This window comes from Cucurbita pepo, chromosome 13 (genome assembly GCF_057944985.1).
Source record: "Cucurbita pepo subsp. pepo isolate OVF chromosome 13, ASM5794498v1, whole genome shotgun sequence".
NCBI classification, from domain to species: Eukaryota; Viridiplantae; Streptophyta; class Magnoliopsida; order Cucurbitales; family Cucurbitaceae; genus Cucurbita; species Cucurbita pepo.
This window is the reverse complement of record NC_141810.1, coordinates 14,949,775-14,977,002: the sequence shown is the minus strand read 5'-3', so window position 1 is coordinate 14,977,002 and position 27,228 is coordinate 14,949,775. Positions and strand designations below refer to the sequence as shown.

Below are 27,228 nucleotides of genomic sequence, written 5' to 3'. Positions count from 1 at the left end.
TTGTTAAATTGCAGAGTCGTATTGGAAGCCCACCTAAAATCCATAATAAACGAAAAGAAATGCCCCTTCCACAATGGCTACAATCAATTACCTGAGGGAGGAACACCACGAAGCGCCATGGCACGGTACAAACCTAAGACAGATGCTAAAGAGGAGCGCCATGGCACTGCCCCTCTTTGAATTTGAGCTTACAAATCGCACACCCAAAGCTTCTGCCATAGTTATCGTAGATAAATTGTTGTCACTTTTCTTCTGTTCTTCCTTTTCTTCGACTCTAAAATCATGTTTTCTTCTGTTCTTCCTTTTCTTCGACTCTAAAATCATGTTATACAAGGTTCTTGAACTTTCAATCCCACCTCTGTTTCTCATTCCTAATATGATATCAAAACTGCTCTCGACATCCCTGAAGGTTCATTTTTTTTTTTGCATCAAAATAGTAAAAAAAAGATTGAAACTTTAAGACGTACATAATCATCCTTTAAAACCCTAATCAAAGGATGTTAGAAAAAGATTGAAAGACAAGGATCAGTCGCATCGAAGAAACCCATCAATCTCTCCTTTTCTCCAACACAAAACAGCAGTAAATGAGGCCGTACAATCTCATCATGACATAAAAACCACACAAACTCTCATATCAAAACCGACAAATTAATCATACAATACAAGTTTCCTTTTTTTTCTTTTCTTTTGTTGTGTTCTTCTCATATATCTCTAATGTTTGAAACAATTTATGGTTTGATTTAGACATGATGAAAAACAGTGTTGGTTAGCTTGTTCTTCTCATGATAGACCCATTTCTAATGACTTGTCTATTCAAAATCCAGGGGCTAGCCTGCTCACAAATAAAAGCAGCCTCAAATATATATATATATATATTTTGGGCCCAACCCATATGACCAAAAAGTCAAAGCTTTTGTGTTAGATGAGGAGCTTTCATTGATTTTTGTGTTGGGAATTAAATTGTATGTTTATTGATTGCCTATATCATGTGATTGTGAATTAGGTTAATGTGTACTATGACCCATTGGTTAGGGTTCTTAGAAATTTCAGAATCTGTCGAGAGAGTCTACTAATTATTTTGTTGATAAGGGTTCGTGGGGTTTGGATCAATCTTCTCCGCTTTCATTTTGTTAATGTTTACTAAGAAACAACTCGTTGATGACTTCAAATAGTTACACTAATAAAAAGCAAAATTGTGAGGATAGAACTATGAGTCAATGTCTCGTCCCCATTAATGTAGAAGAGAATCCTCAGAAAAAGATTGAGGCTCCTTATGAGAAATAAAAAGGAAAGATTGCTTTTTTGAAACAAAATCTTAAGTTGGTTCGAGTTTCAATTAATTCGAAAGATGAAACTAAAAAAGATAGTAACTTTTTAAGACTATATAAACGATTAAGGTCGAGGGTAATCAAATTCTTGAGGAGGCCGAGGCTACATGAAGAATGTTTACAAAAAGCTTAGAACATAAGTTATTGGGTAAAGTTTAAGCATAAGCACGCCTTAATTTCAGGGCTTGAAAGAAAATGGTAACACTAATGAGGAAGAAGCCTTACCATTCTCAATTATTATTGTTTGGTTTGGGTTCAACTCCTTTGGCCATCCCATTAATCAAACGTCGGTGATTTGATCATTATTCTTCAAACCCTAAACCCTCTTTTACACTACATTTCCTCCTCCTTTTCAACTCAAAAACAACCAAACATAAAAGATTTCCTCCTTTTTCTTCTTTCTTTTCCTTCTTTGTTTAATCATTTCCCAATACATCTTCTTTTACTCCTACCCCACACTCCTTGAATTGATCGAATTGACCACACCCATTTACATTGTATCTCGATATTCTCATGTTTGAATGAAACAAGGGTGAGATCCCACCTCGATTGGAGAAGAGAACAGAATATTCCTTATAAGACTGTAAAAATCTCTTCCTCACCGTGCATTTTAAATTCGTGTGGTTGACAACCATACGAGTCAAAACGAACAATGTTGCTCACGATGAGCTTAAACTATTATAGTTAGATCCCACTAAAAAACAAAAGGAAAGATTTTGTATGGAGATGTATAAGATTCGGTCAAAGACAACAACATGGGATTGTTGATTTTATGTGTTTGAGAAGATTTTAAAAAATAGGAGAAATGTATATTAAAGACATAAACTAATTTAGGTTATCCATAGTTAAAAGAAATGAGTGGAAATAAATAAAAGAGGTGCATGCTGAGACATCATTAATTTGCATGTCGGAAAGGTTCGTTATATTAATTTCCATAACCAAAAACTAACTAATTTTATGGATTTAATATTATGATTAATCATACAAAAAGCGTAGGGAAATTAATGCAATTTGGAGATTGATTTGTCGGGGATCATGCCTCTTCCCACTACCAAAATTAAAGGGAGGTTGGGATTAGGGTAAAAAAAGGTAAAAGTAATTATGGTTAATTTAAAAACTCAGTAATTAACTCCAAGTTGAACCATAAATTTCCTTCAAACCAAAGGGTACTCATTATTTTTGGATATTCGCATGCATGGCTTACCCACGAGGACCCATTTTCAAGTTAACTAAATAATTATTACTTTTCATTTAGTTTCATAAGGAGATTACTGAACCATCAACATAAAAATAGGGTTTACACGTTATGAAATAAGTCATCCATTTGGTCCCACACAACATGCATGGTTTGCTTGCTTTTCCTTTACTCTCCTTAATTCAAAACCCTTTAAGTCTCCAATTGCATCACTCATGTCTCGTCTCTGTTCACAATAAATCTCTTCCATCACAACCCGACCCGATAAAGCCTACAAAAACTCCAACCGATGTAAACTATTTCGAAAATTGGGTTCGTCCCAGAGATTTCCACACCTTTATAAAGAATACTTCGTTCTCATCTCTAATCGATGTGGGATCTCACAATCCACCTTCTTTAGGACCCAGCGTCCTCCCATAATAGGATAGGGTTTTTATGGTTGAAATGTGGAGGGAAAAATGTGGGTGCCCCTACAAGTGAACAAGTTGGTGGTTGTTGGCAAAATTATAAAAATAGGTTTTAGTCATACCAACAAAGTAATAATAGAGAGATTAGAAGGGGAGGGTGAGAGGCACGTGAGGATGCTTTCCCTTAAAATAAATAAATAAAAAAAAAAAAAACAGTACTAGAATCTAAGCCCTGCCACGTGGCATGTCGTTTGCTCTTGGGAACTTGCATGTGACATTGCCCTTTCACACAATCTTCTGCAAATCTATCTCTCTGTCTCACTCATCAACAATTCTCTCTCTCTATGACGTTAATTAAAAAAAAAATAAAAAAAAAAGTTATTTATGCATTTAATTAATTTAATTAAGCCTCATTAATTAGATTCTCTATTAAATTTAATTTAAGAAGGACATGTCACGTATCAATACAAAAAGTATCCCTATGTTGTTATCTCATTATTTAATTTTCTTTTTCATAAAATATTCTACTTTATTTCCACGTATTTTCCTTCCTCAAATTACACCAAAATAGTTTAATTTAAAGGAGTTGCAAAGGTATTACGACACAAACGACACCGTTTCAACGTCCTATGTTAAAAAGTAATTAAAAAACGATGGCTCCTTTTCATCCAAGCATTGAGATACTAATAAGCATTACCCTATTTTATCGGAGCGCTGCTTACAAATCCTCAAGTTGTTTTCTCGGTAGCATTATAACAACGCTAGTACATTATTTCAACGTTGTCCTCTTGGATCTTGAGCTCTTTTAATTTATTAATTGCACATGTCTTTGTCCATCACATTGTTCTCTATTCCTCTCAAATGATTTCTCGAAGATGTAAAAACTAGATCTTGTTCAGGAAGACAATATTGTAACCGCCCAAATGCATCCATCGTTATGTATCGTCGTTAGCTTCACGATTTAAACGCGTCTACTAAAGAGAGGTTCCCATAGATTTATAAAGAATGATTCGTTTTCCTCTCCAACCGAACGAGGGATGGGTGTGTTGGTTTTGTAATGGGAATCACATGGAGTTGTGGAAGGAGAGATGTACAAGGAAGGCCCACTTTTAACACAAAAAGCAAACATATTTGAGGAAGCCCACTTGAGTTGAATCCCCAACTTGGGAACATAAAAACAACTACCCAAAGTGTTTTCCTTTGTGGTCCTTTCTCTTTATAACCCTCTTATCACTTCCCTTCCCTTCCTTCAAACCCAACACCTTTCCTACTCCAACTGCCTCTCCATCTTCAACTCCACATAACCTTCAACCTCACTCACCAACATGTCCACCAGAAGATCAAGGCACTCAGGCGCTTCAAGAATCAGCGATGACCAAATCATCGACCTCCTCTCCAAGCTTCGTCAACTCGTCCCCGAGATTCGCCACCGCCGCCCCGACAAGGTACATACTCAAAATTTCTTCTCAGGGAGGGGGCACATTTTTCTTTTCAAAACCAAAAATCCAAGCTTTAATGTGCTGGTCTACTCAATTTCAATTAAACAATTTAACACCAACATTAGTAGCTAATTACCAAGTGTTTGTTTTTTTTTTTGTTAAATTTAAGATTTGACTTTATTATATACATGAAATTAAGCTAATTATTAGGTTTATTAATTTCTTCAGGTATCAGCTTCAAAAGTCCTCCATGAAACCTGCAATTACATTAGAAACTTGCATAGGGAGGTGGATGACCTAAGTGAAAGACTCTCTCAGCTCTTATCTACCATAGATTCCGATAGCGCAGAGGCAGCCATCATCAGGAGCTTAATTATGCAATAGAACAAGAACAAGAACAAGAACAACCGTGTCGGGTTTGGTATTGATATATATATATATATATATATATATATATATATATATATTATTATTTATATCAGATTTGATGTTACTATGTTATTTATATGGGTCTTTTTATATTCCCTTTTCTAGGTTTTTGGTCGCTTAGATCAAAAAATGGGTGTATTTTTCCATGAAAAGAGAGACGTCCCTTTATTATTATTATTATATATATATAGGGATGTAACCAAAATGTATAACACAAGTTAATTATAAAAATACACCCAAAAAATGAATATCTAATTAGGTTATAAAAATGCAGCATTTGCAGGGACCATTGACTAATTTAGCAAGCTAAGTAAGCTTCTCATGGGGCACCCCAATTAACTCAAAAGTTCTTAGCTTTAACATCACATCTGCTATTATAATTGATTAAAGGACAGAAAACAAAGAAAGGAATACCAAAAAAAAGGGGCTTTCTCATAAGGGTTGTGTTCACTTTTTGTTTCTATATATGAGCAAAGAACTTCCACTTTGGCCGTTGAATTTCATGCATGATGGAGCGTTTTTCATGGCTATCAACTCAACTGACGTTGGTCGAAAAGAAATCTCTTCCTAGTAAACGTGTTGTCTGAGGAAAAAGTCTAAAGAAGACAATATCTGCTACATTCGTTATGATTTCATTGCATGCATGGAACGCTTCCAAATTAAAATTACTCAATTTGATTTGGAAAGTGACTCAACTTTTTTGCAAAATCTTGTTGCTGTCGGTCGTTGAAAATGACCCATCAAATTCAACACTTAGGCATCCACAATAAACTTCTTGCTCCGACCAACCATATACCAAATCACTATTTTGCTTTCTTAATCTCTATTTCATACACTTTTTTACATATCACTGCCCCTACCAATCTTATCGAGATTAATAAATTTCACGTGACCCAACGGTTATGAAACGAGTCCTATATATTTTGAAATATAAAATTAAGTCAAAAATGACATGTCGGGTAAAAAGTTTGAAAAGTGTAAGTAGCAAAAATTCAAGGGTTCGAATCATGACCCGTGAAAATTAAGAAATTTAACAAGGAGATTGATTGATGGAACAAGGAAATGAGGTAAATATGTATAGGTATCTTTTTATGAGGAGACAATAAAAGAGGGGACAAAAGAACAGAGTTTTGCAGTTGGAAGTTGAGGCATCTTAGGGTGTGCGAGGTTTTGTGAAATAAGAGAGGAAAAGGGAAGCCATCAGATTTTGTTGGCAGCAAGTGTTGTACGTTTTCTTGCATTAAACCCTATCAACTCAAGAATGCTTTATATAGTAATAAGTCACGTCCCAGTTCGAGCGTTCGTTATTATAATAGCTCAAGCTCATCACTAGCAAATATTGTCCGTTATGACCCTTTGTATATCACATGTCAGTCTCAAGATAATAACGTGATGTTGAAGCTTTTGGTCTCTCGGCCGAGGAAGACGAACGAGTTGAAGCAACATGCATGCAAGAAATAAACAAATAATTCAAACGCTTGAGATAATAAGAAAACTAGCAACGAGAGGCATGTTGTTCGATATCAAAGTGGAGATGAGGTACGTTATTCCGAGTCGGGAAGGTATTAATTAAACAACCCGCTTCAACATTTTTCAAAATTTAGAGATTAAACGGATCAAAATTTAAAAACTTATTATATTTGTAAATAATATTCAAAACGATTATAGATTAAGTAAAAGAATTTTGTAGATTTTTGTTTAAGTGTCAAATCCACTTTTGAAAAGCAGTATTATTAGTTAGGTAAATTAATCAACATCGTGATTAATTAAAAAAAAAGTCTTGAATTTAATTTTATAGATATGATTTAATATATATATAAATACCTTTTTAGAGGTCAGAAAAGAAACACATAATAGCATTTGATTTGTTAATAATATTTAGACCCATTTTTAAGTGTAATCAACTATGACCCATTTCCACTTGCAATTAGATTAACAGACCGAGGCATGTGCTTGGTTGTTCATCAACATACTTTTTCTATATATATATATATATTATAAAGTTCAAGTTACTAATTATTTACCTATTTAATTTCATACCGACAACTTTTCTATTAAAAAAATAGTAAATATTAGATATAACCCGAGCACAACACAAATGGATAAGATGTCTCTTAATGGTGGAGCACATGTTGTTTTAAACTTAACGACAAAGTTCCTTTCATTTGAATGTAGTCTTAGTTTATTCATGTATTGGTCCAACATAAAATTTTTAAATAAAAATCAATAGTCGTGTCACATGATGAATTGAGTGAAAGTGTCTGAATTTGAACCATTTGATTGCAAATTATAGGGACATTAAATGCATGTCCCCCCATTTTGTTTCTTACTTTGTTTGTGGTCCATAACACAATTAAATGTATAGTTCTTTTAACGAAGAAAGAACACATGAACTTTTTAAACCACTTTAGTAAATTAATCAAAGTTTTAGTAGTAAAAAAAGAAAGAAAATTTGCATATAGATTGAATGGTGAAGTCATTTTCAAAACTTAATAGTAAGTTTGAAAAAAAAAAAAAAAAAACACGAATGAGAGTGATGGCCCCTCTCCTTCTCTACCTTTATTTCATTCTCTTATATCGCTTTCTACTTTTTGTTGAGGGAAAACGATAAATTATTGCAAGAATTAACAAATCAATGTCGGTTCTAATTAATATCACCATATTAAAGTTGTAATGATCTTGAAGGTTTTAAGTTTCAACTTTGATAATCTTTACTTGTTTGATGGATGATTGTCTGATGAACTCAACACATGAGAATGGAGACTTAGTAACATCGCCCCCACACCCTAAACCCTATTGATCCTAAAGGAGAAACGAATAACAAGGAATAGCCTTACGTCCAATTCATGTGTCAAACCCTAAAGATAAGGTTGTGACCCACCTTTGTGGGTCAACCACAATGATTGTTTGGTAGACCCATTTGGATTAGCTACAATAAATGTGTGAGTCGACCCGACCCAACCTATAAGGGTTGATCGTGGGTCGAGGCAACCGAAGTCGGTTAGCCATCAATCTAGTTGATCTATATAGGTCAATCGAAGTAATAGTTGAACTTCAAAGGTCTAATCTTGTACCTGTCTAGAACGTCTCAAAATTTCTGGTGAGATTCTTGGTCTGTAAATTAAGGGAGGAGATGATTTGAAATGGGTATGCGAGAAACGACATTGATAAACAAGCTTGTGGTTAGTTGGGTGCATAAATGTTATGCTTGTGGTTAGTTGGGTGTATAAATGCTTTGTGCTAGCTCATGATGAGAGGAAAATGGGGTGCGTGTGATATCCAACACCCTAAATCTTAAACCCTAAACATTTTCTTAGTATACGCGTTTTAAAATCGTGAGACTGACAGTGATACGTAATGGATTAATGCAAACAATATCTACTAGCGATGGACTTAAGTTGTTACTAGATGCATCCAAACTATCCATGAGTGCAATCAAGAAGAAGATAAAAAGGGTTTAATCCAAAACCACACTTCTTCGATCGGAGTATCTCACCGCTCCTTTGTGGTTTGTCCAAAAGTTGAGTATAGTACCATCACCAACCAAACTGATACCAAAAACAAAAGAATGTCAGCGGCCCCCTCTCCCCTCTTCTTCTCTCCGAGCTTCAAACAGGTACGCCAAGAGAAGTTTCCAATAGCTTCTTAACTTTTGTTTATCTCCTTTTGATTGTTTTGGCTAATGGGTTTGTTTTAGGTTTCCATTTCAATATCTGGGTTATGGATTAACTTTGAGAATGTCTTTAAATTTTTCATCTTTTTTGTGAAATTGACTTGCTTCTTCCCCGTAATTTACCCGTAATTTGCCCGATACCCTTTCGATCAAATCTTCTAGGAATCTCTCATTCTTTTCGTTCTTTCGATTTTCTTCGTTTCTCTCCAAAGTTCATATTCTTATTAAGCACAAATCAAAAGCTTTGAAACCATCTATATCATCATAGATTTATATAATATGGAAGTAGTTGAAGAAAAATTGAATATAATTCAAATCAAATATGTCAAAAACTTTGTGGAACTCCATAAGCTCTTATATTTGGCCTTGCATTAGATTCAACAATATAGTATATAGTCTATTACCAAAGTCTATGTCTATGCCAACTCAACAAATCATTTACTATTATTTTAGTTTATGATGATATGACATTATAAAACTACTACTCTCTACTCTAATTCTACAACAAATAAAGAATTTCATAAGGAGCACTCTCTTTTGCAATTATTCTTGTTTTAAAGAACTCGTCAAACTATTTTTTATATTATGAGAAATGTGTTAAAGGATTCATTGTGACACTTGAATAAATGAATGATATGAATGAACCGATACCACATTCGAATGAGAATGTTAGCGAGGATGCTGGGCTTCGAAGGAGACTGAATTGTGAGATCTCATATCGATTAGAGAGGGAAACGAAACATTCATTATAAGGGTATGGAAATCTCTTCTTAGCCTACTCGTTTTCAGTGAAAATCCGAAAGAGAAAGCCCAAAGCTAACAATATATTTGTTAGTTGTGAGCTTGGGCTATTACAAAAATTTTGTGATCCCACATCGAGAGACGAGAATTAAACATTTCTTATAAGTGTCTGAAAACCTCTCATTAACATACGCGTTTTAAAACTTTGATGTTGACAGCAATACATAACGGGCAACCTAATTACGACGATATCGAACAAGAATTGGTCTTCGAGTCCAAACAATAAATCAAATCCAAAAGAAACCAAATTGGAGGAATTTTCAGCTTCTCCTGTCAGCTTCCTCAACCTCTCCAATATGTGAGTTGACCGTTGACCGTTGACCGTTGACCGTTGACCGTTGACCGTTGATTGTTGACCTCACTAACTCCTGTATAAAAACAGTTTATCGAATAATGTTTGTGATCGGTACAATAGAAAAAAGAAAAAGAAAGAAAAGTCCATTAGAGTTATAAGCAGAATTAAAACAGCATTTTGAGCATAAATAATGGTGTTTTTTTCTTCGTATTAGCTGAAAATTTTTACATCCAATCTCAACTCTCCCCAAGACAACAAACCAAATCTGTTCTTCACTGTACAACAACCAAAAAGAACAAAATTTGTTTGAATTACACTAAGAACAACAAATGGGACAACGAATTAACCCATTTTCGTTACAATCAGGACACCGCTGGAATCCGCCCTCTTCTTCTTCCTCCTCTTCACCTTCTTCGTAGTAAATTTTGCAGCTTCCAGAACACCTCTCACATGGCACAAACCTCACTTCCCCACAACCCTCACAACACCCACCACCGCCTCCACTGACGCCACTCTCTCCGCCTACCCCGCCGCCGCCTTCCTCCACTTTCTCGCACCCTTCCAGTACCTTCTCCAGCTCCCCATCTTCGTGCAGCCTCCTAATTTCCTCTGCCCCACCAATGTACGTTTCTCCCACGAACACTCTCGGCAATCTGCCGCCGTTGAACCCTTCCCCGAGTAGCTCCTTTAGCTCCTGTTTGAACCCTGAATCCATCGACACGTCCCGTTCGTCCACTCGAGTTCCCATGGATCTCAAGATCATCCTCACGTCACAACAGTCCTCGTATGTCTTTCGAATCCCTCTCAGGCTCGTGAAGTACACCACAACTTTGTGTTTACCCGATGATTCGTCCTCCGGTGGCCGGAGATGAAATGGGTCCTCCTCCTCCTCCTCCTCCTCCTCCTGCGGAAGCTCCTCTAAGGATTTCCTAAACGAAGATATCATATCAGGGTCCAAATCTGAAACCCAACAATGAAACAGAGGAATCCAGATTGTGAAGCGAACGTTATCAATAAAAGATTTATACTTTGAATTGAGATGAATTTCAAACGGAAAAAGGATTATTACCCGTTTCTTGAAGCCAGAATGGTTTATAGGAAGTGAAGGTATCGTTAATTTCCTTCAAATTTGAATTCCCCTGTTCTAAGGAAACACATATCGGATTTGAACTGACATCGAAGGAGAAGCTTCGAGGTCGACATGTCGGACGGAAGGGACTATTGTCATCGAGGCCTTCCATGACTTCCCAAACATTAATGGTCTCCGGCTCGCCGGGCGGCGTCATGATCGGAGTTTTAGGGGCAATTTTGAGAATTTTGTCATTGATCATATTGGACCAAGTTTTGGCCTCAATTAGCCCCATGGAAGCCTCATTCTTAATTGCGTTGTTTTGGGGGTAGAGAGGCTCATCAACATCAACGGCGGTGTAGATTTTGTTGTCGAAGTGAATGTTTTCGAGCTTGAGAGAACCGAGAGTGGAAGAGGAAAAGGCAACGACGTGGTGGCTGTCGGGTTGCCGCGGCGGTAGAGATTGGTGGGCATGAAGAGAGTTGCTTCTTTGAGTCATTGAGTTCCGGCAGTGGGGGCATCGCTTCTGCTTAGAGGTAGCACAACCCATTAGAGAAAGGAGGAGACACCAAAACAGAGGAATTTGGGAGAGAAATGGGAATGAAAAGGAAGAAGAGGACAAAATGGGGAGAAAAGGAAGTGATATTTTTTTGGAGGGTTTTGAGAAATGTCAAGGAATGGGCTGAAATTACAGGCTTGAATTGAGGAATGTTAATGGGAAAAGGGGGTTCAAAGTCAAAGAAAGGAGGGCTTTTATTTAAATTTAGGGGCCACTTTGTTATTCCATATTGCCCTTAATCCTCAACCACCTCCGACCTTAGTGACCGAGAGCGACGCTCTATGGGTCGGAATCGGCGTTCAACGTCACGGGGCGGCCGACCTTTTTTTCTTTTTCTTTTCCTTTTCCGCAATTGACTATGAACTCAGTCAAATGAAGAACAAATTTCTACAAATCAAATCTTTTTCTTTTTATGTAGATTTTTAGGTTTAGGGCTCGACCCTCTCTCACCATTTGTAAGAGCCCAACGACGCACTGTCCCACGATTGGCCCGGTCACACTAGTCGAAATAGGTGAGCCAGTTGTTAGATGGTTCGAGACACTGGTTGCACTGGTCGGAATAAGATTAAGACCCTGTGCTCTGGTCACACTAGTTGAAGTATGTTTGGACCCTATTAGAACTAGTTGTTAGAAGGAGTGAGACACTAGTCGCACTAATTGAAATAGGACTGGACCCTCTCTTACCATTTGTAAGAACCCAAAGATGCACGGTCTGACGACTAGCTCTGATCACACTAGTCGAAGTAGGGTTGGACCCTCTTCTATCATTTGTAAGAGCCCAAGTCCACCACTAGCATATATTGTCCGCTTTTGTCCTTACATATCGTTGTCAACCTCACAGTTTTAAAACGCATCTACTATGGAGAAAGTCTAGCTCTACACCGACCAGTGTCTTGCATTGTCCTGTGACTACCTTTAATACCAATTGAAAGAGCTCAAGGCCACCACTAGCAGATATGTCCGCTTTGGATTTTCCCTCCCGAGTTTCCCCTCAAGATTTTAAAATGTGTCTATTAGGGATAGGTTTTCACACTTTTATCACGAATGTTTTGTTCTTCTTCCGATCATCTTGTCAAAATGATTTTAAAAATAAATAAATAAATAAATAAAGGTTGAAAATAGAATTTTGAATTTAAATTATCTTCCCACAACAAATAGAAGCATACAAATAATGTTGATATCAATACGAGCATAGTTCAATAGTCGTGATATCTCCTGCGTCAACGAGTCATGTTCATGGGCCCGGATGGGTACCTATGTATATGTATAGCCCAAATAGTAGCTTAGGCTTGGCCCAAGAAAGGCCCAGATTTAAAAAAAAAAAATTAATAGCAATGTGGTCAAAGGGCTTCATGCATGTATTTGAGATATATCAATCATCAAAGCTTTTAAGAAATTAATCATAAAGTTTTTGAATCATCATATAAAGTATACAAAAAAGGGAGCATAAAGTCAAAGCTTATATATATGAATCAATTCATATGCCTTCTGCCATTGCCACTCTTAGCCAACCCAATGTTTTTCTTCGCACCAAATAATGTCTTGTCACAATAATTCATGACGGAGACAACGAAAATCATAACATCAGAGAATTATACCATAGTTTCTCTATTTTGGGATAACGAAAGTTATCCAAATCCCATATGTATAGGTTACGAGTCAGTTTGTTCGCGAATAATAAGATTAGAGAATACTATGAAAGAAAGAAATTAATATCAACGGAATATCGAATAGAATGTCAATATGTCACGATCGATTTTCGTGACATAAATGAATTGAATTTGGTAGAAGAAAGCAAAGAGGGAGAGGGAGGTCCCGTAATAAAAAACTATTCCAACTGTTAGAGAATAGAAGAAGCACGTTGTAGTGAAGAGAAGGGCAAAAGCACATGGGAAGAAGAAGAAATCCACAGCTTTCACTCCATAGGGACATGCAATTGCATCCCCTAAAACTTGCTGAAACCCACATGTGAGCAGCTTCACTACAAGCCATTTTCTTAGGACCCATCCCTCTCCATTTCCCACAAACACTCCACTTCAACTGTCTCCCAACTCCACCAAAACTCGACCCAAATCTAGTATGACATCCCACATTCATGGGAGATAGAAACCTCTCCCTAACACAGACGTGTTTTAAAATCAGGAGGTTGACAACAATAATATTTAATTATTTTCATTCTAATATTCGTACTCAACCCGGAAAGATCATTTTTTTAATACAAATCATGGTAGCTAGAGATTCCATCATTAGGGAATAACACAGACTTTAAAGCTTAGTTCCCAAATAAAATATGTAAACATAGGATTAGTAGAGACATGCAAAGCATATAGAAATGATAATATTAATAAATTAGATGTAATATAAAGGAGTTTGGAGATCCCGAGGATAGAGAGTTAAAGGGGGTAGCCCAGCCCTAGTTTCCTCGTCGCACACTAAGGGCATTGCGTAATGGGATGGCCCCTCATGACTGAAACCAAGAACGCTTTGCCTTTTAGCTTTTGATGACGATGATGATGATTTTGTTGTTAGTTTTTAATGTTTGGGCGGGCGGTTTTCACTTTGTTCTTCGAGGTGTGTGCAAATTGGATAGATATGTCTACCGTTTGTCAGATCGGAAGGGCTGTTTTTAAAATTTAAAAAAAAAGTTGATTATTTTATGTGTTTCTTCCTGGACCCTTTGCTGCCCACCAACTATTTTTTTAATCCTTCCCATGTTGATATTCTTTCCATTCTTTTGTTTAAACATAAAGCCTAAAAGGCATAGCTCACTATTTCAATCTTTTTCTTAGTGTATTTGATTTTATAGCCAATGAGTTTGGATGGCTCAGTGATTAATTCTAATGTCTTCGATCGTTACTAATTAAACTTAGCTCGATGAGTTATGAATTGAAATTAACTTTGTTTAATCATGTCATGATATTTGGATTACCCATATTAATCATATTTGAGTGTAATTTGTTTGAGTCTCGTATTGACGAATTAGAGAACAATAATTATGAGTATATAAGTAAGGGATACTATTTACATTGATAAGAAACATTTTGGAAAAACAAAGATTAAGGTTTTGAGAGATTATACTTAAAGTAGACATGTAACCGTCTAAACCCACCTCTAGTAGATATTGTTTGCTTTGACCCGTTACGTATCGATATCAGTCTCACAATTTTAAGATTTATCTACTGTGGAGAGGGTCTAGCCCTATGCTGGATGGTGCGAGATTAACTCTAATACTATTTGTAACAGCATAAACTCACCACTAGCAGATGTTGTATGCTTTAGCTCGGTATGTTTTGTCATTAGCCATATGCATTTTAAAATTATGAGGCAAACAACGATACGTAACGGGCTAAAGCGGACAATATTTTCTAGCGGTGGCTTGAAATGTTACAAAGGGTATCAGAGTTAGATACCAAGCGATGTGATAACGAAGACGCCAACCCTTAAAGCAGAAGGGTTGTGAGATTCCATATCAATTGAAGAGTGGAATGTAACATTTTTTATAAGGGTGTGAAAATTTTCTCCAGTAGAGACGTTTTAAAATCGTGAGGCTGACAACGATACATAACAAGCTAAAGTGGAGCGGTGACTTGAACTGTTACAAAGGATATCAGAGCCAGATACTGGGCGGTGTGATAACAAAGACGCTGAGCCTTAAAGCGGAAGGGCTGTGAGATCCCATATTGATTGAAGAGTGGAATGGAACATTTCTTATAAGGGTGTGAAAATCTTTCTCCAGTAGAGATGTTTTAAAATTGTGAGACTAACAACAATACGTAACGGACTAAAGCGAACAATATCTGCTAACGGTGGCTTGAACTGTTACAAAGGGTATCAGATCCAGATACCGGACGGTGAGATAACAAAGACGCTGACCCTTAAAGTGGAAGAGTTGTGAGATCCCATATCGATTGAAGAGTGGAACAGATAATTTCTTACATGGGTGTGAAAATCTTTCTCAAGTAGAGACGTTAGAAAATCGTGAAGATGGAGATGATTGGTTGATGAAAAGATGAATAAAAATGTGATCTTTGAAGCTATAACGTGGTATACATGTGAGAGGGAAGTGAGAGAGAGAAAGAGAGATCCATATCATGGGATGGGTGAGCTCAGCCCTTCCATGACAAAAATATACAGCAAATTCACACACCTTCTCTCTTCTTTCTCGACCTAAAATTCGCTGTCTTTCAGACTCCTCTGCCTCTTCCATCCATTACCCTTCTCTCTCTCTCTGCAAAAAATCTATCTTCTCACCATGAGAGTGAGAGCCACACCACCACTCCCTCACCCCTTTCCCTTTTCTTCTTCTTTCATCTCATCCTCCTTCTATTTCTTCTCATCTCTCTCTCCTTGATCTCAATCCAAATCCAAACCCAATATTGAGATCTAGCATGCATTTCCATCCCCATGGCTTCCCCTCACCATTCCCATAGCTTCCTCTTCCAATCCCGCTCCGCCGATCACCACGAATACCTTCCCTCCGCTTCCTTCAACGCCATCCCCTCCTGCCCTCCTCACCTCTACTTCCACGGTTTCTCTCCTCCTCTTCCTTCTTCTTCCTCCGCTCCCATACAAATTACACGACCGGGTTTTGATTGTTTTTTTTTTTGGTTCGGTTTTGCAGATGGGGTCGTCCCGGTGATGATGAAGAGATCGATGTCGTTTTCAGGCATCGAAAATGGATGCGAGGAAGTGAACGGCGACGAGGGGCTATCGGACGATGGATTGGCATTGGGAGAGAAGAAGAAGCGCCTCAATTTAGAGCAAGTGAAGGCTTTGGAGAAGAGCTTTGAGCTGGGGAATAAGCTTGAGCCTGAGAGAAAGATTCAACTGGCCAAAGCCTTGGGGTTGCAGCCTAGACAGGTTGCTATTTGGTTCCAGAACAGAAGAGCCAGATGGAAGACCAAGCAGCTGGAAAGAGATTATGAGGTCTTGAAGAAACACTTTGAATCTCTTAAGGCTGACAATGATGTCCTCCAAGCTCAAAACACCAAACTCCATGCAGAGGTAAAAAAAAAATAATAATAATAATAACAATAAAGATAATTTCATAGTTTTTAAATATTGTTTTTATTTAAAAAATTAAAAATTAAAAATTCCATCATAAATTTGTTTAAAAGTTCTACGTTCGTTAATTAATGGAATGATTTTGTTTTTCGGCAGTTATTAGCGTTAAAAACCAAGGACTCGGGCGAGGTGGCGGGCGGCGGGGCCACCATGAACCTAAAGAAAGAAAACGAACGGTGTTGGAGCAGCGACAACAGTTGTGACATCAACCTGGACATCTCAAAGACACAAGCAGCAATAAACGGCGGGGAAGGTGGAAGAGCATGTTGTGAACCAGGAATCAAAGACCTATTCCCATCGGCGGCGTTCCGATCGGGTGCCATAACGCAGCTGATTCAACGCGGGTCATCCAGGTCAACGGTTGACCATCCTCAAGTGATTCAAGAAGAAAGCTTCTCTCAAATGTTCAATGGTATTGAAGAACAACAACAAAGTGCAGCAGCGGCAGCAGCAGCTGGGTTTTGGCCATGGGGTTCGGATCAAAATTCCCATTTTAATTAATCCTTCATTACACACTTTTCTTTTCTCATATAAAACAGTTCAAATTTTTAATGAATTACCTGAGTTGTATTATTATTATTATTATTATTATTATTATTATTATTATTAGGAATGTGGGATTAATTAATGATTGGGATTATAATTAAATTAAATGATACTCTTTTATTTTGTTTTATTGTTCCATATATTTTGGTGGGCTGGATCTGATGAAAAAAGAAAAAATAGTGAAAGAGAGAACATGTGTATGTGTGTGTGTGGGTTATTCACTGGCTTTCCAGCTCTCTGCATGTGGGATGAGCTATGAAGGCTTTTCTTTTTATTTTTTAAGATTCTCTTATCTACTCCAATTCGCTCCTACAATTATTAAATTTGTCCTCATTAAACTAGTGACGACCCACTCCTATAAATCATAGCTAATGTGAGATCCCATATTGGTTGGAGAATGGAATGAAACATTTTTTATAAGGATGTAAAAACCTCTCCCTAACAGACGTGTTTTAAAACCATGAGGCTGATGGTGATGTATAACAGATCAAAGCTAACAATATCTACTAGCAGTGAGTTTGGATTGTCACTACTAGGAGTGGGTTTGGATTGTCACAAATGGTATTAAAGTACGAAGTTATACAACAATATATAATGAGCCAAAATGAAGAATATTGACCAATGGTGGACTTGGACTGTTACAACTAACTGGTTAGGTGATAAACCATCACGTTTATAAATGAGTCATATCTTGATTAGAGTTACAACAATAATAAGATTACTTTGTTTGTGGCTAGGGTTACAACAATATCAAGGAAAGTATATGGAATGTAATTATAATTGAAGCACCATTATTGTTTATTTTTAATTGTGTTAATCCATTGCATTACTAATTTGGGAGCACATGATTAGGGATATTAGTCAACTTAAGAATTGGGCCCAATGGGCCGCTGTGGTTTTAACCGGACCAAGCTATTGGGCCTCTCAAACAATTCCTCAAGCCCTAAATCCCTCTACCCTTATACGACGTCGTTGGCGGTAACACTATCGATCTCGACCTTTATCATCGTCCATGTAACGACTTCGCGGTATTTCGCTTCTGGTTCTGGACCTTTGGGTTCGACCGTTGCAAAACTCCGAAGATGGGGTTTCTGAGAAGAACGTCTCAGAACGTAAAACCTAAATGCTTCCACTTATGGCGAACTTCCTCTTTTCTTGGAGGCTGTATTGTAAATTCTAGGCTTTGTCCTCATCGTTTCGCTTTGAGCAAAGCATTTTGCTCTCCTTCTCGGCAGGCAAAACGTCGAAGAAGTTGGTATCGTTTTAACGCAGTTCCCTCCCGATCGGATTAGAAACTTTTCTATAATCGCTCATGTGGATCACGGCAAGTATACATTGGCTGATCGACTTTTGGAGCTCCCTGGTACTATTAAGCGAGGCCATGGTCGGCCTCTATACCTCGATAAGTTGCAGGTTCGTTGGCCATGCTTAGCGACTTTTATTGGAGTATGATTACTTTCTTACACTTTCGTATGGTCGCCAACTTTTGTCGAAGAAATTGTGTTTGTGTAAGTCTATTGTCAAATTAACTAGGAAAACTAAGTTTGCCAAAGTCGTTATTTGCTAATTTTCTTCATGATTCCGCTGAATCTGTTGAGAAATTAGGTATGCATTGCTTGAAGGTTTTCCTGTTGATCTTGTTCTATTATTGAAGTCGTTGTTTAACTCTGCATGGGATCTTTTTTTCTTTTCTTAGGTGGAAAATTTACATTCTTTAGTTATTCTGTCATCTTATGCTATAAAACTGATTTCCTTAATGGTTTTTCATTTTTTTTAAAAAAAGCTTGATGAAGCCCAATTATTTAGGTGGAGAGGGAGAGGGGAATTACTGTTAAAGCTCAGACTGCAACCATGTATCACAAGTATAATCTTGTTGGTGACAACACTAGCGAACGCCTGGCCATGTTGATTTCAGCTATGAAGTGTCGAGATCCTTAGCAGCTTGTCAGGGTCCTCTTTTGATCGTGGATGCGGCCCAAGGTGTTCAAGCCCAAACAGTGGCTAATTTTTATCTTGCTTTTGAATCTAATTTAGCAATTTTACCGGTTATTAACAAAATTGACCAGCCAACTGCTGATCCTGATCGTGTTAAAGCTCAACTGAAATCAATGTTCTGCACATGCTATGTCGACATCTGCCAAAACAGGGCAAGGTCTTGAGCATGTCCTTCCTGCCATTATAGAGCACATACCTCCACCTCCTGGAAAGAGGTCTTTACCTTTGCGAATGTTTTTATTAGATTTGTACTATGATGAATACAAGGGAGTGATATGCCATGTTGCTGTTGTTGATGGTGTGCTGCGGAAGGGGGATAAGATTTCTTCTGTAGGCACTGGTCATGCTTTTGAAGTCTTGGATGTTGGGATCATGCATCCCGAACTTACCAGTACAGGGATCCTTCTTACCAGTCAAGTGGGTTATGTTGTGAGTGGAATGCGTTCTACCAAAGAGGCAAGAATTGGGGATACACTTCATCAGAGTAAAAGTGCTATTGAACCCCTTCCCTGTAAATCCTTCATTTTCGTTTGCTACTTTGGTGTCTGCAATGGCTTGTCTGTTTCGTTTGCTACCTCTTAGTGACATTTGTCCTTCTTGTAGGTTTTAAGCCTGTAAAGCACAGGGTTTTCTCTGGTCTATATCCAGCTGACGGGTCAGATTTTGATGCACTCAACCATGCAATAGAGAGACTTGCATGTAATGATGCCAGCGTCTCTGTAACTAAGGAGACTAGTACAGCATTAGGGCTTGATTTTAGGTACGGCTCCCACTGGCTGAATTGTTTCCTCTTGCTACGAAAATGGATTTATATTAGCTTAATTTTTCATGTATGTGAACCCATAATAATTGAGTCCTCTACGCAGGTGTGGTTCCTTTCCGTCTCCATTGACAAGTTTTTTTTTTTCCCTCTTAAAGCTTAGAAGTTAGAACCCTCGAGTGCCTCTTGTTTGTTAGTGCCAATCTGTTAATATTCATGAATTCTTGTATTTTACCAAGAACATAATATCTTGTTTTCTTTTTTTCTTTTGTCCTTTTTTTTTTTTTTTTTTTTTTTTTTTTTTTTGTGGCTTTTAATGGCCAATCATGTAAATATTAATTCTTTCAAGTTTTATCCTGCAGTCAAAGGCATTTATGAATTATCGCGTACCTTTAAGGGAATTATTGTTGACTTTTACAATGAATTAAAGAGTATAACATCAGGATATGCATCATTCGATTACGAGGATTCAGAGTAAGTCTATTGCCTTCTCTATTTCCATTTATAAACCTTAGCTATCGAATCTCCTTTAGTCTTTTTCTGCATGTTCTTAATGAAAGATGGTTAATTTTTTTCATATTGTTTTCTTATTCAACATTGAATCATGGTCAATGTCTCTAGCTAATATGTATTCTCAGTTCTGTGGAAAACCTGATGTATATGTAGATTGTGAACAATTATGATTATTAGTATTATAGGCCCTTCTTAGATGGCTGTGCTGATATGATGAGTTTTTCAAGGATAGGTAATATGATTGCATCATCCATATATTGATGTATTGATGATGGGTGCGATTACCAGGTATCAACAAGCAGACTTGGTGAAACTAGACAGCCTATTGAATGGGCAGCCAGTTTTCGTAATTTGAAGGCACAAAGGGTCGGACGCGAATTGGTGGAAAAACTGAAGAAGTTCATTGACAGGCAGCAAATGTTTGAGATTACAATACAAGCTGCGATTGGATCTAAGATTATTGCAAGAGAAACGTAATGTTCTTATTTTATTTACTTATTTTCTCTAGAAGGTTTTTACTCGGATTTTTATTACATATTCAATATTTGAGTGGCCCAAAACCTTGTAGTCGAACTCTTTCGCCCTGACACGGAATTATAGTTACTCACTGATTGCCTTCAATTTTCATTGTTAGACTGAATTATTTATGTTGATTTTAGGATCTCGGCCGCGAGGAAAAATGTTCTTGCAAAGTGTATGGTGGAGATGTTACTCGGAAGAGGAAGCTGTTGGAGAAACAAAAGGAAGGGAAAAAATGTATGAACGTGTTGGATCTGTTGATATTCCTCAGGAAGCAATTCATGAAATTCTGAAGGTTTCATAGGTGGAAAAAATCAGAGTAAATTTATGAACCATACTTATTACAGGTACGGTTCTTTTTTATCCATATGAATCACGTTTGGATTTCATTTCCACTTTGTTGTTAATGATAATCATGACATAAGTTTACAATTTTCAAATGGAAGTTTATTAAATAATATTTCAGTGAGTGAGGAGTACACTACATGTAGTTTTAGGGACCTCCAATTCTGCTGTCACAGTTTTGCCTAATCATATTGGTTTGCAACTCCGAATGATCTGTCCTGGCAACTCATACTCAATCATCTCGTCATATCGCAAGATGCCAAGGTCGGGAGATTGTTAGTAGAATAGATTAGTCTAAGTTAGAGACATCTCTTTGGGTGGTGCGGTTTATCATTATTTATTTGTCATTTCCCTTGTATGTATTGTATGCATAGCTGATTGATACAATATCAGATAAATTGAGATATCTTGATTTTAATGTGAGCCGTGTGACATTTACTGATTAGTTGCCATTATTAAACCTTTGATTTTGTGCATGTATTTGTGTGTTGGCTTTTGCTCGTGAGTTGTTATAGGCTATTGCTTCTGTAGAGGGTCGTGAAAGCTTGAAGGGTGTTTCTTTTTCTTCAACCTTTTTTAATACTTGTTTGGGAAGGGTCTGATCAGTCGCCAGTCGATCTAGGAGCCTTATTTAATTCTCTCCCTATTCCTACTACCAAAGTAATTACTCAATATCATTAATATATCTTTCTTTCATCATTCCTCCCATGTGAATAATCATTTAGTATGATTAACATAATTTTAACTCAAGCTTTGATATCATGAGTTTATAAAAGAGAGATTCAAAAATATTTCGTAGATTTGTATCTAATGATGACCAAAATGATAACCACTTCGAAACATCATTTATTGCAGCAAGAGTTTTCTCAATTGGCCAGATACCCAGAAGATATATTCCACCGGTCTTGATCGGCGATAGATAAATGTGGGATCTTCTACATGCTCCCTCAAGATCGTGTAAGCCTCTTCTTTTTTATGTACGATAATCAACAAAAGTTCGCATTTAAGAAATTTTTTTGCAAGATATCTGTTGATTTCCAATACTTTGTTAAAATAGGCAGATATTAAGAGAGTGACCCCATTTGATATTTAGAATAAATGTGGTTCCCCTACGTCAAAGAGATGAATGGTTGTGATTAAAAAGTATGACTAGAAAGCAGAGAACTTTTAAATGTCTATGAACTCATGTTTCTTCAGGTCAACAACCTACAGATTCTCTGTAATAATGAACCGTGTCTTGTGAAAACCAAAACAAAAGAAGGAACTCAAAACTGTTACTTATAAACCCAGATATCACACCCTATGCACAAAAACACCATTCTAAACTTCAAACAAATGATTCATTTGCATGAATATAGTAATGAAGCATACTGCAACGTATGAAATCGACATCGAACTTCACCTTCGAGTCGACATCACAAACACACAATTGATTGATGATAGCTACAGCAAACGAATAGGATTTACAGATTAGCTTCATAACAAACAATAATCTTCTTCAAATCTACCATCATTCTCATTTTCTTTATCTACTACTTTCTCCACTTCATATCTCAATCAATGGCATAAAAACACAGTCCAAATCAACCTTCCTTTCACTTCATCCTAAAAACGAAAAGGAAAGAATAAATGGACAAAAGGAAAAAGTCTTTTCAAGGCTCTAATATGGACTTAAAGCAACTGTATAGACAAGAGGCTGAACCATCCTATGTGCTAATTAACTTTGAATATGCTTTAACAAAGAAGTGTTAGATTCAAGGTACTAACTTTCTCGAGTTGGTTATTAAGGTTGTTTCCTGTCAGGTTTTGGTGAGTGATGAGGATAATTATATGGAGAAGCCTGAGGACCATTTGGACTTGATAAGCTTCTAATGTGTTGCCCATTCCTTGCCACAAACATCGACTGCGTGCGGACAACACCTTTAGCATTCGGGTTGGCCCTGGCACGGTCAGCTTGCATGGTTTGGAAGTAATAGGAAGAACTCGCCATGTCCTTGAGGTTTGGCAAAGGTTTTAAAGTTTCAACAACTTCACTCATCACAGGTCTGGCTTTAGGATCTCTACTAAGGCAGTGAGCTGCAAGCTCTGCAGCTTTTTGTGCACCTTTGATCGAAAAGTGACATTCGAGGCGGGGATCTATCAGCCGGTAGAACTTCCTCTTGTCTCCAAGCAGGGGTCTAGCCCATTCAACAAGGTTGTGCTCCCCATTCGGTCTATGCTTATCCATCGATCTTCGACCCGTTAGCATTTCAAGCAAGACAACTCCAAAGCTATAGACATCGCTTTTTGATGTCAAATGGCCTATGGAAATCAAGAATATTAGAATTTATATGCCAACAAGAGTAATCTCCAATACTTGGTTGAAGTCAAACCTACCAGTCATCACATATTCTGGAGCTGCATAACCATATGTTCCCATAACCCGAGTTGAAACATGAGTTTTATCACCCTCAGGACCATCTTTTGCAAGTCCAAAATCTGAGAGTTTAGCGTTGTAATCCTGAAACAACATTTTCAACCTTTTATATGAAAGGCATGGGATTGAGGATAACAAGATAAGAACAAACACATAATTTGGTACACATACCGCATCTAATAGAATATTAGACGTTTTAAAATCACGATATATCACTGGTCTTTCAGCTTCTTCATGAAGAAAGGCAAGGCCTTTAGCAGCACCAAGCGCAATTTTCATTCTCATGGACCAAGGAAGTGGCAAGGGCCCTTCTGTGCAAAATATGGTAATTACCATCGAATATTAAACAACTGAAATAAATTATGAAGTATACAAATATTAACATTCCTGCAATCACTTCATGCATTGAGAACAATATGGTTTAACACATAAAAATGGGTGGTGTATGCACGCATATATATCTATGTATATATAACCCTTAATTTCAATAAGCTCAAACAGAGCAAAACTCAAGAATATGGCTACCAGACATGAAATGAGACTCCAAATTGTATGCCCAATATTGCGTTGTCTCATTAACCAGGTACTTAGAATAATTGTAGTGAGTTTAAACCCTCTATCGTTCTAAATGGAGGAATAATTTTTGGAATAAATGTAAGATCCCACATTGATTGGGGAGAAGAACGAAACATTCTTTATAAGGTTGAGGAAGCCTCTCCTAGAAGACGTGTTTTAAAAACCTTGAAGGGAAGCCTGAAAGGAAAAGCTCACAGAAGACAATATTTGCTAGCGGTGGGTTTGGACCGCTACAATTGGTATTAGAGCCAGACACCAAACGATGTGCCAACGAGGAGGTTGAGTCCCGAAGGGGGGTGGACACGAGGCGGTGTACTAGCAAGGGACGCTGAGCCCCAAAGGGGGGAGGATTGTGAGATCCCACATCGATTGGGGAGGAGGACGAAACATTCTTTATAAGGGTATGGAAACCGCTCCTTAAAAGACGCGTTTTAAAAACCTTGAGGGAAAACCCAAAGAACAATATCAGCTGACAGTGGGCTTAGGCCGTTATAGTTGGTATTAGAGCCAGACACTAGATGATGTGCCAACGAGAAGCTGAGCCCCGAAGGGGGTGGACACAAGGCGGTGTGCTAGTAAGGACGCTGGCCCCAAAGGGGGTCCCACATTGATTGGAGAAGGGAACAAGTGTCAGCAAGGACGCTGGGCCTTGAAGGGAGGGTTGATTGTGAGATCCCACATCGATAGGGGAGGAGAACGAAGCATTCATTATAAGGGTGTGGAAACCTCTTCCTAAAAGACGCATTTTAAAAACTTTGCGAGGAATCCCGAAAGAGAAAGTCCAAAGAGAACAATATCTGCTAGTGGTGGGCTTGGACCGTTCCAGTAAATAAGCCATTTTCCCCTGTTAATAAGAAAAGTACTGAAGGCGAAATTATAGACTAAGAAGCTTACAGAAAACCAGTAAATTGGTAGCAATTGAAAAACAGTCGTAATGAGAAACAATGGAGAAAGAGTACAACAAAAAGACCTCAGAAGCCGAACTTTATGAACGGACAGTTGAAAAATTTTCAAAACTATATTGTGAACCATCTCTTCAAATAGTGATGTTCTAAGCCTTGCCTAGCAGTAACCTTCCTTATTTGTTTGGCATGCTTCTTTCCTATGTTCAAATATAAAACTATTTTAAACACCAACTGATTGTGCTAACTTATCATTGATTTGAGATCCTAGAGAACCAAACATGGCACCAAAGTTCATATTTCAGTATCACAGCCAATCCCAATTCATCTAAGATGGCAAAACTATGATTCCAGAGTTGAACCATAATGACTTCAATTTGCTTGCATCCATGTCCAGATTTAGTATCAAAAAAAGAAAAGCAGTGACCAATATGTGTAAAGACTAGAGAGAAGTAAAATGGTTAAAAAGTTAAGCCACATACTTCTGAAGAGGTGGTTCTCCAAACTCCCACGAGGCATGAACTCATAAACTAATAACCTTTGATCATCTTCAATGCAGCAACCAATCAATCTTACAAGATTAGAATGGTTGAGGTCACCAAGGAAGTTAACTTCAGCCTGAAGCAGAAAAAAGAGTAAATTCTAACAAAGAAAAGAGAAGGATATCCCAAGAGAGAGGTGAAGAGTGCTCATACCATCCACTCCTTGTGACCTTGTAGACCATCATGGTTAAGAGTCTTGACTGCAACAGTAAGCCCTGTTCCAGGTTTAGCAGGAGCAGTCCCATTCTCCTCAATCCATCCTTTGAAAACACAGCCAAAACCTCCCTCGCCCAGAAGGCTCTCAGGTCGAAAATTCCTTGTGGCTAACTTAAGCTCGTTGAAAGTGAACTTACGAAGCCTAGAAGCAACCTTCAGCTCAGCACTAAACTTGGGCGTGGAGGAACTACTTTCAGCATTATCAGTTGTTGCTGATAACCCCAATGTAGTAACCAGGCTATCCCTTTTCTCGTCAACTCTAGATTTACTGTCTGCTAATTGCAAACCATTAGAAGAACACACTTCATTATGAAGAAAAATGTTACAAACCCATGAAAATCCAAAAGAGGAAAATATACCCAAAATTCTCAACCTAATCCACCAGATGAACATGACTATTAGCTTCCTATGCTCCAAATTTATGATAGTACAAACTAAGACAAGCTAAAAAGATGAGGATAGTTTTCAATTATGCTAAATCAAACCAACAAAAATCGGAAGAAGAAGTGTACCGCAATGGGTGCTGGTGGCGCTGATGAAGCTATCGACCTTTGATCCACTCAGAGAAGTATCAACCTTTGATCTAGAAGGAATGCAACTCCCTATGAACTTCAACTTAACCCAACATCCGGTCTCCTCCTCCGGCTCGTTCTCCTTCTTCTTCTTCTTCTCGGTTGCTATTCTTGACTTGCCCTCAATCCATGTCTCGACTTTGGAGTCATTTGGTGCCAAACCCATATCCCCAAATCTCTTAAAAACAGATTTCAATGCCTCACAACCCAGATATCTTACCTTTCATGGAAACCCCACATGAAAAAAACAGCTCATTAACGATGAACTTCAACCGATTAATCACACGGACCGATACCCAAATCATAAAAATAGCAAAAACAGGGGAAAACAGGATCGAGATCACATAACAAATTGCTGAAGAACAGAAGGGGAAAAGGAAAATAACCCAAGCTCACTAAAGGAACTTAGTCAAAAGAGCCAAAGATGGGGAAAGATAGAGAAATGGGTATGAAAAGGAGGCCGCTTCTGAAAGAGGGAAAGCGTCCCAATAACGGGCAGGTCGGGCAGGTCGTGACAATGAGTGGCAGTTGGTCGGGCAAGAGAGAGAGATAGAGAGGAGAGAGAGAGAAAGAGCCATTGTTACAGTAAGTATTGGATATTCCTCATCAAATCAAGTACTTATTTAAAGAGACAAATGATTTGGGAAGTATTGGAGTCTCAAATTTGCCACTCAGAAACTGCCACCTATTTCATAGTGATATACTAGGAAGCACTATAGTTTTTTTGCTGCATTATCTGATGCCGTCCACATGCTCTATACGCAATTATTACGTAGCTTTGTAGCTCATTATACAGATAATGTATTTTATTTTTCCTTTAAAACCATATCATATCATATCATATAATAATAAAACACATCAATCATCTCCTCCTTTTACTATTTTATTTAATTGGTCATAAATGATGCTCTGTTCATATGGGTGCTTCTTTTCGCCATTTTTTGTTCTATCTCTGCAATGGTCGAGTATATTATTCACATCTAATGCCTGCTGTGATTTTTTTAGCTCAGTTCATCTTTTACTTGGTGGGTCCCAGTGTCACGACCAAAAAGAACAAGCCTCTGAGA

At 37.6% G+C, this 27,228-nt stretch overlaps 4 protein-coding genes and 1 pseudogene across 8 annotated transcripts; 3 read left to right on the top strand and 2 right to left on the bottom strand.

Moving 5' to 3' along the window:
- Window positions 1-4,130: 4,130 nt before the first annotated feature.
- Window positions 4,131-4,833, top strand: LOC111809213 (transcription factor PRE6). Its single transcript, XM_023695607.2, has 2 exons — window positions 4,131-4,375; window positions 4,598-4,833. The coding sequence occupies exons 1-2, from the start codon at window positions 4,256-4,258 to the stop codon at window positions 4,751-4,753; spliced, it is 276 nt and encodes a 91-aa protein (XP_023551375.1). The 5' UTR covers window positions 4,131-4,255; the 3' UTR covers window positions 4,754-4,833.
- A 4,909-nt stretch (window positions 4,834-9,742) lies between these two features.
- On the bottom strand, window positions 9,743-11,399 carry LOC111809099 (uncharacterized protein At3g28850-like). The gene is made up of 2 exons (XM_023695446.2): window positions 10,637-11,399; window positions 9,743-10,527 (listed from the first exon to the last, which is right to left on the bottom strand). The coding sequence occupies exons 1-2, from the start codon at window positions 11,184-11,186 to the stop codon at window positions 9,884-9,886; spliced, it is 1,194 nt and encodes a 397-aa protein (XP_023551214.2). The 5' UTR covers window positions 11,187-11,399; the 3' UTR covers window positions 9,743-9,883.
- A 3,913-nt stretch (window positions 11,400-15,312) lies between these two features.
- LOC111809274 (homeobox-leucine zipper protein HAT7) lies at window positions 15,313-16,844 on the top strand. The gene is made up of 3 exons (XM_023695715.2): window positions 15,313-15,723; window positions 15,817-16,199; window positions 16,356-16,844. The coding sequence occupies exons 1-3, from the start codon at window positions 15,600-15,602 to the stop codon at window positions 16,758-16,760; spliced, it is 912 nt and encodes a 303-aa protein (XP_023551483.2). The 5' UTR covers window positions 15,313-15,599; the 3' UTR covers window positions 16,761-16,844.
- A 973-nt stretch (window positions 16,845-17,817) lies between these two features.
- On the top strand, window positions 17,818-21,782 carry LOC111808282 (translation factor GUF1 homolog, mitochondrial-like; annotated as a pseudogene). The gene is made up of 6 exons (XR_015423322.1): window positions 17,818-18,218; window positions 18,612-19,311; window positions 19,404-19,717; window positions 19,923-20,034; window positions 20,362-20,546; window positions 20,733-21,782. The product of XR_015423322.1 is annotated as a translation factor GUF1 homolog, mitochondrial-like (transcript).
- Window positions 21,783-21,909: 127 nt separating this feature from the next.
- On the bottom strand, window positions 21,910-26,741 carry LOC111808275 (serine/threonine-protein kinase PBL36). Of its 4 annotated transcripts, none has more exons than XM_087129585.1 (6): window positions 26,102-26,741; window positions 25,527-25,861; window positions 25,314-25,449; window positions 23,314-23,661; window positions 22,705-23,238; window positions 21,910-22,046 (listed from the first exon to the last, which is right to left on the bottom strand). In XM_087129585.1, exons 1-5 carry the CDS (start codon window positions 26,325-26,327, stop codon window positions 22,721-22,723), a joined length of 1,563 nt encoding a protein of 520 aa, XP_086985711.1. In that variant the 5' UTR covers window positions 26,328-26,741; the 3' UTR covers window positions 21,910-22,046; window positions 22,705-22,720. The 4 variants fall into 4 exon arrangements, with proteins under 4 accessions (XP_086985711.1, XP_086985710.1, XP_023549927.2 ...); XM_087129584.1 differs by lacking the exon at window positions 21,910-22,046 and adding an exon at window positions 22,353-22,542; XM_023694159.2 differs by lacking the exon at window positions 21,910-22,046 and having other exon boundaries at window positions 22,353-23,238; window positions 23,314-23,437; window positions 23,525-23,664; window positions 26,102-26,737.
- Window positions 26,742-27,228: the final 487 nt, after the last annotated feature.

Excerpts from the sequence above, each read along its gene's own strand:
- LOC111809213 (XM_023695607.2), top strand. The coding sequence starts at position 4,256 with ATGTCCACCAGAAGATCAAGGCACTCAGGCGCTTCAAGAATCAGCGAT. Across the intron at positions 4,376-4,597 it reads GCCACCGCCGCCCCGACAAG|GTATCAGCTTCAAAAGTCCT; the intron begins GTACATACTCAA and ends TAATTTCTTCAG.
- LOC111809274 (XM_023695715.2), top strand. The coding sequence starts at position 15,600 with ATGGCTTCCCCTCACCATTCCCATAGCTTCCTCTTCCAATCCCGCTCC. Across the intron at positions 15,724-15,816 it reads TCCTCACCTCTACTTCCACG|ATGGGGTCGTCCCGGTGATG; the intron begins GTTTCTCTCCTC and ends TCGGTTTTGCAG. Across the intron at positions 16,200-16,355 it reads ACACCAAACTCCATGCAGAG|TTATTAGCGTTAAAAACCAA; the intron begins GTAAAAAAAAAA and ends GTTTTTCGGCAG.
- LOC111809099 (XM_023695446.2), bottom strand. The coding sequence starts at position 11,186 with ATGGGTTGTGCTACCTCTAAGCAGAAGCGATGCCCCCACTGCCGGAAC. Across the intron at positions 10,528-10,636 it reads ATTCTGGCTTCAAGAAACGG|ATTTGGACCCTGATATGATA; the intron begins GTAATAATCCTT and ends GTTGGGTTTCAG.
- LOC111808275 (XM_087129585.1), bottom strand. The coding sequence starts at position 26,327 with ATGGGTTTGGCACCAAATGACTCCAAAGTCGAGACATGGATTGAGGGC. Across the intron at positions 25,862-26,101 it reads CGCCACCAGCACCCATTGCG|ACAGTAAATCTAGAGTTGAC; the intron begins GTACACTTCTTC and ends TGCAATTAGCAG. Across the intron at positions 25,450-25,526 it reads AAGGTCACAAGGAGTGGATG|GCTGAAGTTAACTTCCTTGG; the intron begins GTATGAGCACTC and ends TTTCTGCTTCAG.